Here is a 15,025-nt window from a genome sequence, read left to right as displayed (position 1 = left end):
TATATATATATATACACAGCCTGACACAAAAAGATACTCAATATTTATTGAATAAATGTGAAGAAAGGATTTCCTGTATCAATTTAACTTCATTGATTCAATGAACAACAAAACCAATTTCTGGTGGACTTAAACCTGAAAAGTAAGCAATAAAACTTTAGAAGATAACATAGAATAATATCTTCATGATCTCCAAGTAGGGAATGTTTCCTGAAGACAGAAAAAGCCCTAACCATAAGAAAGTTTTGTAAAATGGACATTTTCACAATTAACAGTTCTGTTCATTAGGAGCCATCATTAAGACAGTGAAGAGGCAAACCACAGAGGAGAAATATTTGCCATACAAATAACTATCAAAAGGTTTACATCCAGAATATATTTTTAAAATACTATAAATAATCTGCATATAATAATTAAAAGATGGACCAATAGAAAAATGGGCAAGAAGAAGCTCTTGACACACACACAAGTCCAAACAGCCACAACTATAAATAGCTTAGCCTCATTAGTCAGGAAGTGAATTACAGCGAGCAACTACTACAGACCCATCAGATGGCTAGAAGTTCCAATCCTGACAGTATCATCTATTGGTGAGAACTGTTGGTGAATGTATAAAGAAAGCTCTTAAGCATAGCTGAGAGGAGTGTGTAATAAATTATTACTTGTGTAATAATTTTGGAAAACAGTTTGTCATATTTTGTATTGTTAAGCATAGGCATACCTCATAATCCAGAAATTCTACTCTGAAATATATACTCATGAGAAATGCATGGCCACATACACTTATATAAACATATACAAGAATGTTCGTAACAGCACTATTTATAATAGCCCCAGCTTAGAAATAACCCAAAGGCTCAGCAAAAGGATGAATAACTTGTGGTATATTCAGTCAAGGGAAAGCTATGTACACCAACATAAATGAATGAATTTCAGCTGCACACAACAACATGGAAGAATCTTATAACGATTGTGAAGCCAGGGCTGGGGATAGATCTCATTGGTAGAGTGCTTGTCTCACATGCACAAGGCCCTGGGTTCAATTCCCAGCACCACAAAAAAGAAAAATAAAATTGTGAAGCCAAAGAAGCCGGACATGAAAGAACACATACTTTATGACCAGACAAAATTAAACATGTTCCTGTCCCCACAATCTTCCACCACTCCTTTACTTATGAACACAAGAAGAGTGGTAATAAAATGTCTCATAATAACAAGTTGGGGAATTACCATTTTGTATCCATTTGCAGAAAACCACCCCATGCTGAAATATCTCTTAGTTAGAAAGATAAAGGGAGAAATTGATTTTGGAGGTGGATGAGCTCAAGGAAGTTATGGATATAGCTCTCTATTTCGAAGACAGAGGACAATATAGTCAGGCACACAGGACAATAGACACATGCAAGTTCTGAGGTACAAGGGACATTAGCAAAACTCATGCCCAGATAGACAGGAGTCACATACCAATAGGACCAGGCAGTTTCAGAAAGATTCCCAATAATAAATATAATTAGGTTTTATATGTATTTTTCCAGATTTTTTTCAGGGTTTCTCAACATTATTTATTTGTGTACATGTGGGATTATGGTATGCATGCCACTAAAATTTTTAACAGGTGTTAAACATCTGTCCATTTTAATACCTATAGATGTACTTCATACTTTGGGGGATGATAGGTATATTCATTATCTTAATCATGGTGCAAGTTTCATAGGTACATATGTATATCAAAACTCAGGTTGTATACTTTAAATATGTGTGAATTACCACATTTATAGCAGCACAATTCACAAGAATGAAACTATGGAACCAGCCTTAAAAAATGTGGAATATATACATATACAATGGCGTTTTAATCAGTCACAAAGATGAATAAAATTATGTCAGGAAAATGGTTAGAAATTGAAAACATTATGTTAAGTGAAAAAAGCCAAACTCTGAAGGTGAATGGTGGTATGTTTTCTCTCGTATGTGAAAGTTAGGAAAAAGGAAAAAAAAATGGTGTGGCTCTAATGAAAACTGGAGAGAGATCAGTGGAGAGGAAAAGGAACCAGGGGTGGGAGGAAAGAAGGGAAAGGGAAAATACTGAGGAATGATATTAGCCAAATTATATCCTTGTATTATGTGCATGTATGAATATGTAACAACAAATCCCACTATTATGTACAATTGTAATGCACCAGTAAAAATATGGAAAAATAGGGCTGGGGTTGTGGCAGAGGTAGAGCGCTTGCTTAGCATGCGTGGGCCACTGGATTTAATCCTCAGCAACACATAAAAATAAAATAAAGGCATTGTGTCTACCTACAACTAAAAAATAAAAATATGGAAAAATATTGGGGCTAGGCTGTGGCTCAGTGGTAGAGCACTCACCTAGCACGTGCAAGGTGCTGATTCAATCCTCAGCACCACATAAAACTAAATTAATAAAATAAAGGCATTGTGTCCAACTACAACTAAAAATATTTTTAAAAAAGGAAAAATATGTGTGGTTTATTTACATCAATTATACGTCAATAAAGCTGGAAAATTAGTTAATCTCTCTTACTATTTTCCCCAATTAATACTTGTGTTGTAAGTACATCTAATTCATGGCTTCACACTACTATGAAGAATTCCAAAATACACATCCACGATGTTTTACTAACTCATTCCCTAGGTTTCCTTAGCCTGCAGTTCCCCTAGCCACAAAACAACACTATAATAAATGACCTCCTGCTTGTCTTCTTAGGCAAACTTTCTCAGGTATATACCCAGGAGTGCAACCACCCACTCTGAACCCTGTGCATACTTAGTTATTTTGGTTTTTTTTTTTTTTTTTTTTTTTTTTGGGGGGGGAGTACTAGGGATTGAACTCAGGGGCACTCGACCACTGAGCCACATCCCCAGCCCTATTTTGTATTTTATTTAGAGACAGGGTCTCACTGAGTTGCTTAGCACCTCGCTTTTTCTGAGGCTAGCTTTGAACTCAGGATCCTCCTGCCTCAGCCTCCAGAGCTGCTGGGATTACAGGTGTGCACCACTGCACCCTACTGCATACTGGATTTTACTAAGAGCTATCTGCTTATTTTACACAGGAGCAAAGCAAATTGATATTCTCACCAACTGGGAGAGAATTCTGAGAGTTCTCAGTCTCTTCATTTGGTTTTCTGGAAACTCAAATTCATTCTGCAAAAAGACAAGACAGGATGGGCCTTGGTTCCTGGTGTTCTTCCCTCATTTCAACTTGGTATTGACTTCATGGTTGCTGACAGATAATTCTTCAGGCTGTGGCACAGGACAGTGGCCATTGCCTGGTGATGTAACTGATGGAATTTCTTGTCTATTTTTACTTGTTCTTTAACATCATGTTTTTGGGGAGGGGTACAGGTACTGCCTTCAGTCTTCCTGAGCATGCTTCGGCAGCCTTCTAGGGTCCCACCTAATGAAGAAACTGGTCCTTGGTGCTAGGGCCAGTGTCTTAAGCAGCATGGAATGTGGTGACTCAGCTGGTCACTCAGGGACACCTCGGTGAACAAGGCCATGGGAAGGAAGTCATTACACAGACAGCTGGACTGTAAAAAACAAAAATACTCTACACACCAAACTCTACAAAGCTGTGTTGCTGAGCGTCCCATGACTCAACGGGCCTGCTTCTGCCACGTGGCTTGCGGCTCAGGATATGTGGCGCACAGCCCTGGCTTGCTGCTTGCTGCTGCTCTGAGTGGCTTAGAAAGCTGACAGGGTGGGGACCCCAGGAAAAACTGTGGCTGTATTTTCTCCCCACTCGTCCTCTCTGACTGTTGCTTCTCTCATTGTCTCTCTCATCCTTACTCCTTCCTCTGTAACTCTCTTGCCTTAAAAAAAAAAAAAAAGTTAGAATTTAGTATTTCATGCACACAATGCTGGTGACTTGGTAAGGCCACAACACTGGCATCCTAGGAAGGCCCTTCTGAGTCAGACAAACATGGGACAACAAATCCTATTCCCCTAGAACAGGGTCTAGAGTCCTGGAGAAAGAGGCCGGTGGCAGCAACAAGGGACAGAGATTTCAATGTGGAGGACAGGTCATCCAAGATGTGGCAATCCAATGCCTAATCTTTACTGGAGACTTATTATGTGCCAGACACAGGTCTTGGGATAGATCAGTGAGGACAGATCAAGCGTCTGGTCCTCATGGGCCTGCATTCTTGTGGAGAGAGGAAGACACACACACAAGACATCGTCAAGACAGCAAGTGAGGAGGTGCTGTGTACTGCTGGAAAGGACGAGGGCAGGGCAAGGTGGCTGGGAGCACCGGGTAGACTTCATGGGAAGGTTGGTGAGGAGCCAGCCACAAGGGTATCTGGGGAAAGAGCATCCTGGAGAGAGGAAGCACCAGTATAGAGGAGGCAGGTGAGCGTGGCTGCAGAGCAAAAGAGGGGAGCACAGTGGGAGAGAAGGATGAGAAGTGGGGGCTATGAGTGGGGGGGTGCTTGGGAGCCACTGGAGGGTCTTGAGCAGAAAAGTTATAGGAATTGACTTTGGTTTTAATAGCATCCTGCTTTCAGATGGCTTTGACCTCTAATTATATAATGCAAGTAGAGTGTAAAATAAAACTGCAAATCTTGCCAAAGAGGTAGAATTTTATGAAGCTAATGAAAGTGACACCGGAGAACAGCTAAAATTGCACAAAGCATTGACAGATGAGATCTGGCAACATTGGGTTGGAAAAGGACATTAATAGGGCAGGAATTTCAGAATGATTTAAGTAAGAGTTAAGAGAAGACTTTGGAAAAAAAATTAAAGGCGCCTAGAAGTATTTTTGGAAAGATAGTTGTGCCTTTTGGAAAATGCAATGCTGCGTGAAGGATATGATACCATTCAATCATGCAATTTACACTCTGCTCCCAAAGCGTTTATTCTTGTCCATGGTTTTGCCCAATGGCCAAGGTTGTGCCCACATTCAAGGTGATCTATCTCTGCATTTACTTTCTCTTTCCAGCACCATGCCTTCACTCACCACTTCTACCTATGGATTCTGCTTATTCCTCTCCTATGCATACCCTGTTTATACAGGTCTGGTCTCATAGCCCAGCATAAATAGATCTTCCCTAAACAACATTTCTAGACCCTCTTTGAGTTGTGAAGCATAAAGAGACATGTGGGGGTGATGGAAAGAAGGTAAACAATAATAGGAAGTCCCCTTGCTGAGGGTCAATCCATGGGGCACATGGTTAAGTCCCAAAGGAATTTTTAGAACACAGAAAGCTCTACTTTATATACTGGTTAATGATCTTTCAGTATTCCTTTCTAGACTAGAAATCACAAACAAGTTCCAAAAAGACTCAGCAATCTGATGTCTTTCTGGGAAGGGTGGGAACAGTCTTTCAGAGCCTGGAACTGCCCAGCCCAAGCCATACTGCCAGGCAATCTGACCAGGATGAGTTAGTCTTCTCCCAGCACCAAAGGCTTCTTGAGCACGTATGGGGGATGGCAACAGAAGTCTCCTGCCCTCCAGCCAGGAGATACCTGATCACATCTAACCAGGATAAGTTCTCTCCCAGCACCAAAGGCTTCTTTGGCAGGTATGGGGGATGGCAACAGAGGACTCCTGCCCTCCAGCTAGGAGATCCCTGATCACATCAGGGCTGGTCCCTAAAAGCATATCTCCTGGCTAGAGGGCAGGAGACTAAGAAGAGAGCCAGGAGATCCTGGCTGGAGGGCAGGTCACTGTGGGAGAAGAAGACCTCAGTGACCTCACTAGTATAGCAAAAGCAAACAGGCCAGAAGCCCAGGGCCAGACTCTTTTGAACAGGGGACCCAGGCGCAGACATGATATCAGTAAAATCATAAACCACCTACCTGGTTGTCTGTGCCACACTCTATTCCTCTGTTCCAGTGAGAGACTTTATCTCTTTATCTCTGAGAGCAGCAGTTCTCAGACTACAGTGAGCATCAGAAACACCTGAGGGTACATGGGGAAGGAATGGAGACGACTTCTAAGAAGACAGACTGCTGGCCACACCCCCAAAGTTTCTGATTCCGAGAAAGTGGGACCTGAGAATTTATATTCCTAACCAGGTGCTCCTATTGCTGTTGGTCCAGGGACCACACTTAAAGAATTATCAAGGTTAGGACAGCAGCTCAGTGGTAGAGCACTTGCCTATCATTCGTGAAGCCTGTTTGATCCCCAGCACTGCAAAAAATAAAATAAAATAAAATAAATCACTTCTTTTAGAGGATCTGTTTTTACAATTGTAAATGGGATAATTACCATCCCCCTCTGTGGTGAGAATCCAATGAGACAAGGCAGCTAAAGAATTCAGCATGTGCCTGCACCCAGTAGGTGCTCAGTTAGCATTAGTCATTTCTCCTGGGAGTGGACAGGAGACATGCCAAGTAGGGAAAACATGGACAAGGAGAAGAAGGGGGAAAGGGTCCAAGCAGGTCAGCTGAGCTGGCAGAAAGAGGTAAGGCCCAGCACAGCAGTCACAGAGTCCCAGCTGCACTGTGGAAGCAGCTGGGAGCCACGTATAGTTCTGGGGCTGTCCAATGACAGATAGAAACAGAATGTGGTGACACTGGACAAGAAGCTATTGCCAGCAGCAAGTTCCATGTGCTGGAGAGTTGGCTTTTGACTAGACATAGGGTTGCCCATTTTAACAAGTAAAAAATAAAGGATACCCAGTTAAATCTGAATTTCAGATGAATAATGAATCACAACTTGCTAATATCAAGATGTCCCAGATATTGCATGGGACATACTTATACTGAAAGACATTTATCATGTATCTGAAATTCAAATTTAACTGGTGTTCTTTATTTTTATTTGCTAAATCTGGCAATCCTAGCCCAATACTAGTTGAATATCCCCCAAACCCTTAGCCTGCATGCTAGGGAGACAGAGCCAACCCACATTCCCATTATCTATTCCCACCTTTAATGAGGCCACCAGGAGGGGCTGAGGAGCACTCCTGGCAGCCAGTCTTAATGCTCATGACACATGATCACAGCTGCAGGCCTGGGTGAGAGGGTCCACTCACCTCATGCCAGGGTCATCCAGAAAAAAAAGTAGCAGGGCACAGTAAATAATCGCTGGATCTGTGAATGAACCAAGTGGACAGGCCACCAAATTCCATAAAAAAGGACCTGCCACCTCTGCTCTAGGATCAATAAGAAACCAGCAACCATTGGTGGTACAGGCCAACCTAGTGCATGAACTCAGGGGAAGGGGAAAATGTTCTCCACCCTTAACCTCAGAAATGAACAAACGCAGCACCCATGATACACGTGCAGAGATGGTGATATAAACTGCAGACTAGAGCAAGACAAGTCACTCTCTCCTTCAGCTCAGCTGCGCGTTAGGACAAGTCGTACTACCAGAGGCTGCCTCTCTGCACCCTTCACCCTCCCTCCATAATTACCAAATCCCAGATGATTCACAGTTCCGAAAACAAGCCTGTTGGAAATCCAATTTCTGCAACAACCTTTATATCAATTTTTTTTCCCTTAACAAAGAACAATGGAAACAATTTGTGCTCCATCTTTAAAAATGAGAGAAAACAGGTGTGGTGGGGCAGCCTGTACTCCCAGCTACTGGGAAGGCTGAGACAGAAGGATTGCAAGCTCAAGGTCAACCTGGACAATTTAGCAAGACCCTGTCTCAAAATAAAATTTTAAAAGGGCTGGGGGTATAGTTCAGTGGCAGAGCATCCCTGAGTTCAATACCCAGTACTGAAAAAGAAAAGGGGAAATAACCCTAAAGTGGTGGTGTGGCCTGTAGTCCCAGCTACTTGGGAGGCTAATGTAGGAAGATCACTTGAACCCAGGAGTTCCAGGCCAGACTGGGAACATAGTGAAACCCTGTCTCTAAAAGATTTTCTTTTAAACATGATAAACATTACTGAATGACTACTATGTCCTGTACTATGTTCAGCATTTTATTTAGTTCATTGTCATATTTGGCTACACATACAACCACCATGGGAGTTTTTAAAATCCCAGTAGCCAGGGCATCCTTCTTTGTCAAGGGCACAACTTGTGATTCCAACTGCAGTCAAGATTGAAAATCATCGATTTAGTTCACCTTGTAAATCCTCACAGTAAAATTTTGCATGGTAACTTTTATACCATTTTGCAGATGAAACAGAGCCTGAAAAAAGGTAGATTAACAAACAAGCAAAGGTAGATTAGCATCTGTAGCCCCAACCAATAAACTCTCCCTCTTTCCTTCTCAGATTTCTTTGAGAAATTCCTGATGCATCAAGGTTTTTCTGTCATATATAATGATTCTATATATATATATTGCTGCCAGGGACATGTTTATGGCATGACACTGACCCCCTGGCTACCTTAAGGTTGCTCTATCCCAACAAGGCTCTTCTGTGATAGCAGCCAGACACTCCCTGGGTTCAGGACTAATACTCAATAAAATGAAAACAACTTTCAAATAAGAAGTTCTGTCACCTTATGTCACAGAATAGTGGCAGCAGCCCTCCACTTCTCACTGCCCAGTACTTGTCTACACCTGGATTTTTGCCATTGCAGGCCCACCCCTCTAAGTCTTTTCCTCAGTGCCCTTGCTCTTTAAAGTCCTTCCCTGATACTTTTCAGAGCATCTTCTTTGCAAGGGTCATACATATGCACAGGTTGTCCTAGAGGTCTTTGATCCAGACAAGCTCACGAACCACAGATGCCAAGGGAAAAGCCGTTTCCTGGCCCAGGCCTCGCCGGTGGCACAAGACCTGGCAGATCTTCTGGTCCTGAGCCTACCTGGGCACTCACCTGGACTCACCTGTCCACCCCGCGACTCCTGCAAGTGGAAAGGGAGCTCAGCTGCTGAGAAGGTCGGTCACCGTCTGCCCTCTGCTGGTCAGTGGCGGTATTGAGCCTACTGTCCTTCAACGGGTGTATGGAATGAATGGAAAGAAGGATTAGGAGTTGCCTGTTGTAAATCAGGAACTGTACTGAGTGTTGGGATGTAAGTATGAACGTGTCGTGCTCTCATGAATTTCAAATTTAAATAGAAAGGCAGACATTTAAGGGTGAAGACCAGTGACAGAGCGCTGGCCCCAGCAACACACACACACACACACACACACACACACACACAAAACACCTCACATTAATCAAATAGTCATTCAAGCCAATACGAAATTGCAACTGTGGGCTATATAAGCATATGACTGTAGGGTCCTGTCTAAACTGAAGGTGTAGGGGGTTCAGGGAAAGCTGCCCCAGGACAGGAAATTTGCGCACCAGGCCAACCAGGCATCTCACAGTCATTTCTTGTAATCTCGAAAATCCTGCAAGGTGACTTTTCGCTTTGACAAAGCAGAAAACGGGCTCACACCGGGAAAAGAATTCGCCTCAGGTCACAGAACGAGCTGGAAGAAAAGCCAGGATTACCTAGGTCAGCAAAGTGCCAAAGTTCCCGCTTTGCCGCCACTCCTGGCGGTTGAGCAAGTGGCAGGTCACAGGGACTCTCCATCTAGCAACTCTAAGGCGTGGGGCGGGGCCAGGCGGTGGAGCGGGAGTGGGGCGGATCCTGGAGTCTGGCCCCGCCCCAGCCTCTACAGGAGAAAGGGCTCCCTGGGGCGTGGAGACGGGGCGGGGCCGGGTCTTTTCAGGATAGGGTGGAGCGTGGGCGCGGCCGCACCTGGTTGGTGGAAGGGGTGGAGCCGGGCTCTCCTGTCCAGGAGGAGGCGGAAGCTCCGAGTGAGTGCCGACCGAGGACACTTACCTGTTGAGCCTGTGTGCACAGGTAGAGGCGGCGGCTCCGGGTCCAGCAGGTCCAGTGAGCAGCTTCCCAGGTAGGGCCCAATCTGGGCCAGGAAAGATATGTCCCTCTCCCCTCCCACGCTGTCCTTCTCCCCCGCCACTTGATCTTCTTCCTTTATGTTTGCGGTCTTGAGTCCACTTCTAGCACTGAGATGGGAGCGTAGGGGTGGTGGGTCTGTCCTCACTTCTTCCCTCTCCCTGGCTCAGGAGCTGCGAGCTCCTTAGATAACGAGAACATGGAATCTGGAGGGGAGATACCAAAACCTCCTAGGAAGGCTGGCCCAGCTTTGCCCAGACTGACCGTGACCTTGGAGAGGGCACCATACTCTCTGGTACCTAATATCTTAAGTTGCAAAGCCCGGTCTGACTCTTACCCAGCTTGCCTTGAGACTGGAGGCAATCTAGGGAGCTAGGGTGACACTTTCTCTCTTTTAGAGCAATAGAGGTGCTACTGGCGGGCTGGGGATATATCTCAGTTGGTAGAGTGCTTGCCTTGCATGCACAAGGCCCTGGATTCAATCCTAGACACCAACCCAAAAAAAAAAAAAAAAAAAAAAAAAAAAAAAGAAGCGCTGCTGCCTGTGGTCCTAGATAGAGAACCACATCCTCCCACACCCAAATCTGGGAGACATGGAGGGCTGAGAGCTGAGACCAAGGGCAGCTTCTTCCTAGCTTCCCCATGGTAGAGTTGTTGGCATCCCTGTGTTGTTGGCTACCCTGCAAGGCATGTTGACATTCCCAGAGTGGGATCTGAGGTTTGATTAAGGCACCCGGTGAGGCCTTTGGGGAGGGGGCACCTGCTCCTTTTACAAAAATGGGGATTTGAATGGCAAGTTAATATATCAGCTCTCAACTGCAACTAGTGTATTAGAAGCTGACCTACTGCAATGCCTGCAGGATCAGCCTGGGTAAGTGGGACTGTCATGTTGCCAAAAAAAAAAAAAAAAAAAAAATGCTGCTACTTCTGCTAGGTGACACATGTGGGCATTTATTGCACATCAGAGCTTTACACAAATTATCTATCAATTACTCACACCTGATATTATCCCCATTTCAAAGGCTGAAACTAAGACTCAGAAAATGAAGTGTCTTGCCCAAAGCCACAGCTAGTGAGTGCCAGAGTGGAGATTAGAACCCAGGCAGTATGGCCCCTTACCCATAATGTCCATGATCAGGACATCTGGTAATAAAGCCTTGGCCTGGGACAGCAGGAGAAGGAAGGAGGGGCTGGATGAACCGTACATCCTGGGGATAGGATTCAGAGGGCTTGGATCAAAGGACAATCAATGAGTCCTGAAAGGCATTCAGGTGACCAGGCTTCCAGGGGATGAGGATGAAGTGGTTGATTTCAGACATGTTAGTTTGAGGGTGGGGATAAAATAGGGGAGCCAAGCAGAGCTCCTTGTCTAGAGAAGACCAAGTAAGCAGAACTGGGTCCTGGGGAAAGAAAGTACCTTCAGTGATGGGTGTAGGCAGAAAGGAGGAACCCAGGGCTTGGCTCACAGGAGGCCCCCAAAGTAACAAACAGGCGGGTGTGGGGAACATCCACTGGTGGGACAGGGGAAAACAGAGTTGAGAAAATTCTAGATGCCCCTGACATTCAAACCCAGATGGGTCTGAATTGAGGCTTTTTTTTCAGAGGAGGGAAACTAAGGCCAGCAAGTTACTTGCCTGAAAATACTCTTTTCTACTAGACCAGTGCTTCTCATCTGGTGCGATTTTTGCCCCCACCCCCACCCTGGAGACATTTAACAATGTCAGGAGAGAATTTGGTTGTCACAATGGGGAGTGCAGAAGAGGAAATAATACTAATATCTAATGGGTAGAGATCAGGGGTGCTGCACAATATCCTTCGATGCACAGTTCCCCACAACAAAGAATCTCTGGCTCCAAATGGCAGTCTTGCTGAAGTTGAGAAACTACTAGAAAAAGCTGAGCTACCACCTTCCTTTCCTACTCTAGCCCTTTTGTCCTCTGAAGGGCAGATAGCTCAGGCATAGGCCTCCATTGGCCAGACCTTTGCCCCCACCCCTGCCCTGCCCCTCGTGCTTACTCCTTTATTTCTGGAAGCTTTTGAGTCCTCTGTTTTGCCTGGGCTCATTACTCTAGAGCCCTGCCATCATCAGATAGATATCTGTCCTTGTCAATCTGTCTCCCCAGACCTAGAGTCACAGAATTTAGTGTTAGGAAGAGACCAAAGTGGAGTTTCTCACCTACCCACCTGGCAGGTACCTTGAAGATAAAATAGTCTTTGAATTTAAAATGACATGTTAGGGATCCAAAGAGTTTCATTTTATTCCATTTTTGGTTTTAGCAGTTCCAATCAGGCCTCGTATTTGTGAAGTTCTGACATATACTGAAGGAATCCACTGCTTGGTCTGCCATCCCAGGACAGGCAGGACAGCAGCATTACCTGAGAAATGCTGTCTGTGGGGGATCCTGTCATTCAAACTCTTCCAAGAGTAGGCTGTGGACTGTGCATACTAAGATAGTTCCAGTTCTCCAACACTAAAGGGTACAGGCACTGCCTGGGGATCTTATTAAAATGTAAATGGAAAATTAGGAGAGATGAGCTGAGCCTGGGTTTTTATATTCCAAACAAGTGCCCAGGTGACGATGATGCCGCCAGTCTGTGGACCACATTTTTAGTTCAGGGCATCACAAGACTGTGCAAAGGTTGCTGTGGGCTGGGTTGCCCTCGCCAGACAACTGTGGTATAGTTTTGGGACCAAGGACTGGAAGGAGCCCATGGTATGGAGTTAGGAGATCTGGATATGAGTCATTGCAGACACACACATTTAAAAAAAAAAAAAAAAAATCTATGCCCCATGGGCTTAATAGAGCTAGGATAAATCACCCAGCTTCTTCGAGGGGTGGTCTTGTGTGGTTGTGGTACCGGGTCTAAGCGAGGCAGATGCGCTGTGAAGGTGGGACAGTCTGGGTCCTGACATCCAGATGCAGGCAGCGGTCATTGGCCTGGCCAGCAAGGCAGGGCTACTGAGCTGACACTGCTAGAGTGGACACCATGCCAGCTTGGAGGTGGCTCTCATTATAGCCCTGGCTTTTCTCCACTATTCCTCCAGCCTTCCGCTTCTGCTGCTGCTTCACCCAGCCCTGCCTGATGTGGGAGAGCTGGAGGGACCGGTCTGGCTGGGGGAGGGAGCAAGCTTTGGCCCAGAGCCTGAATGTGGGTCTGAGGGCCTATCTGATCAAGTCCTGGTCTGCAGCTGGGGGCTGAGAACTACAGTCTGGAGACCCTGGGGTCAGGCATGGGCCTGCACTGCAGGGTGGGCCATGAACAGGCATCCCACCCGGGAAGTGCGAAGGAATTTGGGATTTGTGTCCTTAAGTCCCCAGCTACAGGGGAGACCCTGCCTTGGGTATCTGGTCCCAGGAACAAGGCTAAGAAGTCTTAGGTCCCTGAGGTGTTCCTACCCCTGGTCCCCAACGAGACAGCCACAATGGCCAAAAAAAATGCCCCTTCCAACTCCCAGGACCAGGAGGCAGCAAGACAGATGAACCCATTTCTTAGATAAACAGAGACCCTCTCCTCCCCACTTCCCTTAAAATGGCTGCCATCACCCAGCAGGGCCCTGGGCCTGATTTATTATGAGGCTGCCCCCATTGCCCATCCTGTTCGGTTTTCACAGCTGGATCAGTCCGGCGGTTTATGATGAGGCTCGAACCCAGGTCCTCTCCTTACTAGGTGTGAGACCCTGGACAAGTCACTCCACCTCTCTGATCTTCCTGTGGCTCATCTGTAAACAGGAGTAATAACACCCGCTCTGCCAGCCGCACAGGGTTGTTGTGAAGATGAAGTGAGCCATGCCCATTGAGCCCATGGTCATTATCGTGAGTCATGGCATTTAGAAGCACCGGCACCCAGGTATTGTCTTACTCTGTGCCCTTGTTTTTAACAGATGTGGAGATCGGCAGTTGAGAAAGGAGCCAGCCATCCAGGGATCCCACAGCAGGTTGGTGGGCCAGCCAGGGAGCGGCTCCCATCTCCCAGCTGTCCCTCTGTGCAGAGGTTCTCCTGCTCTGAGGCAGGACACCAAGTGAGCGTGGGCATCTGGGCGGTCCGCTGTAGAAGCCTCCCCACGAAGGGACCTTGGTCCGCGGCACTGCCTCTCTGCCAGCACCAGCCATGAACTACGTGGGGCAGCTGGCCGGGACAGTGTTTGGGACGATGAAGGAGCTGTATCGGGGGCTGAACCCCGCCACACTGAGTGGCGGCATCGATGTGCTGGTGGTGAAGCAGGTCGACGGCTCCTTCCGGTGCTCACCCTTCCATGTGAGGTTTGGCAAGCTGGGCGTCCTGCGGTCCCGGGAGAAGGTGGTGAGTGCTCCAGGCCATCAAGGTGGCCACTGTGGGGTGGGGGGTAGAGGGTGGTTTTAGGACAGGGCAGCCATGACCGTCCCAGGAGAGGACCTGGACCTGCTTTAGGTGAGGACCCATCCTCTGCGTGGATTTCCCTTTTGATGTTTTCATGGAAGGTTTTGGGGTTGGCTGGGGGTTTTGGTCTGGGATTATTCCCATTTTCCCATGGAAGAAGCTCAGTGAGGCCGACCGTGGTTTTGCAGCTGTGAGACCTGGCTGTAACTTGCAAAGAACTCATCTGTGTTCTTGCTAAGTCATCTCTGTCTCCCAGCCCAGTCCCTCATTGCTATGGATGTGCATGATCTTATCTGCCCAGTGGTGGCTTGGGAGAATAAATAGGAATTGAAAATGCTTTCTCAGGGCCACGTATAGGGCTATACTTAGAGGTTAGTTCCTGTAAACCCAAATTCTACACAGGGCTCAGGAGAACAGGATAGAAAGTTGTGTTAGCACCCGGGTTCCATGTGTGAGTAGCTGTATGGTGAACCCAATCCCCTTCTTGATGGGGCAACCATGAACTTTCCAGAATGTGACAGGAAAGTGTAACCTGTGGGAGACAGTGTACCTCAGAGGTTGAGAAGGTGAGTTATGGAGTTTTGGGGTTTCTAGACTCACTGGCTGTGAGGCTGCTTCCTCGCAAATTACTTAAACCCCCAAGCCTCAGTTTCCTCATCCATAAAGTGGAGATAATGATAGGAGCTACTGCAAAGGTCTGTTGTGTCGCCATTAGTGAGATAATCTACACAAAACACCATAGGATGGCCCAGCGGGTGGTAATTCTCATCCTTGTTTGTGCAGTCAACAACCTGGGGGCTGGGACACTGCATCCCTGTTCTTGTGGGGTGTGGGAGAGAGAGGAACAGGAAAACCAAGTGATAAACAAGCATCCAGGCATACCAAGGT

At 46.3% G+C, this 15,025-nt stretch overlaps 2 protein-coding genes across 2 annotated transcripts in view; one reads left to right on the top strand and one right to left on the bottom strand.

Annotated features, from left to right (window-relative positions):
• Positions 1-8,764, bottom strand: part of Zhx3 (zinc fingers and homeoboxes 3) — a 131,688-nt gene extending 122,924 nt beyond the window's left edge. Inside the window, exon 1 of the mRNA XM_048810936.1 lies at positions 8,746-8,764. The gene's annotated coding sequence lies outside the window, so the exon portion shown is untranslated. The remainder of the gene's footprint in view (positions 1-8,745) is intronic.
• Positions 8,765-9,623: 859 nt separating this feature from the next.
• Positions 9,624-15,025, top strand: part of Lpin3 (lipin 3) — a 15,641-nt gene continuing 10,239 nt past the window's right edge. The window contains exons 1-2 of the mRNA XM_048810541.1: positions 9,624-9,773; positions 13,662-14,080. Of these exons, the coding sequence (XP_048666498.1) occupies positions 13,889-14,080 (192 nt within the window). The 5' untranslated portion in view covers positions 9,624-9,773; positions 13,662-13,888. The remainder of the gene's footprint in view (positions 9,774-13,661; positions 14,081-15,025) is intronic.

The sequence above is a fragment of the Marmota marmota genome, unplaced genomic scaffold, assembly GCF_001458135.2.
Source record: "Marmota marmota marmota unplaced genomic scaffold, marMar, whole genome shotgun sequence".
Classification (NCBI taxonomy): domain Eukaryota; kingdom Metazoa; phylum Chordata; class Mammalia; order Rodentia; family Sciuridae; genus Marmota; species Marmota marmota.
The sequence above is the reverse complement of the archived record's forward strand: the minus strand, read 5'-3'. Positions and strand labels throughout refer to the sequence as shown.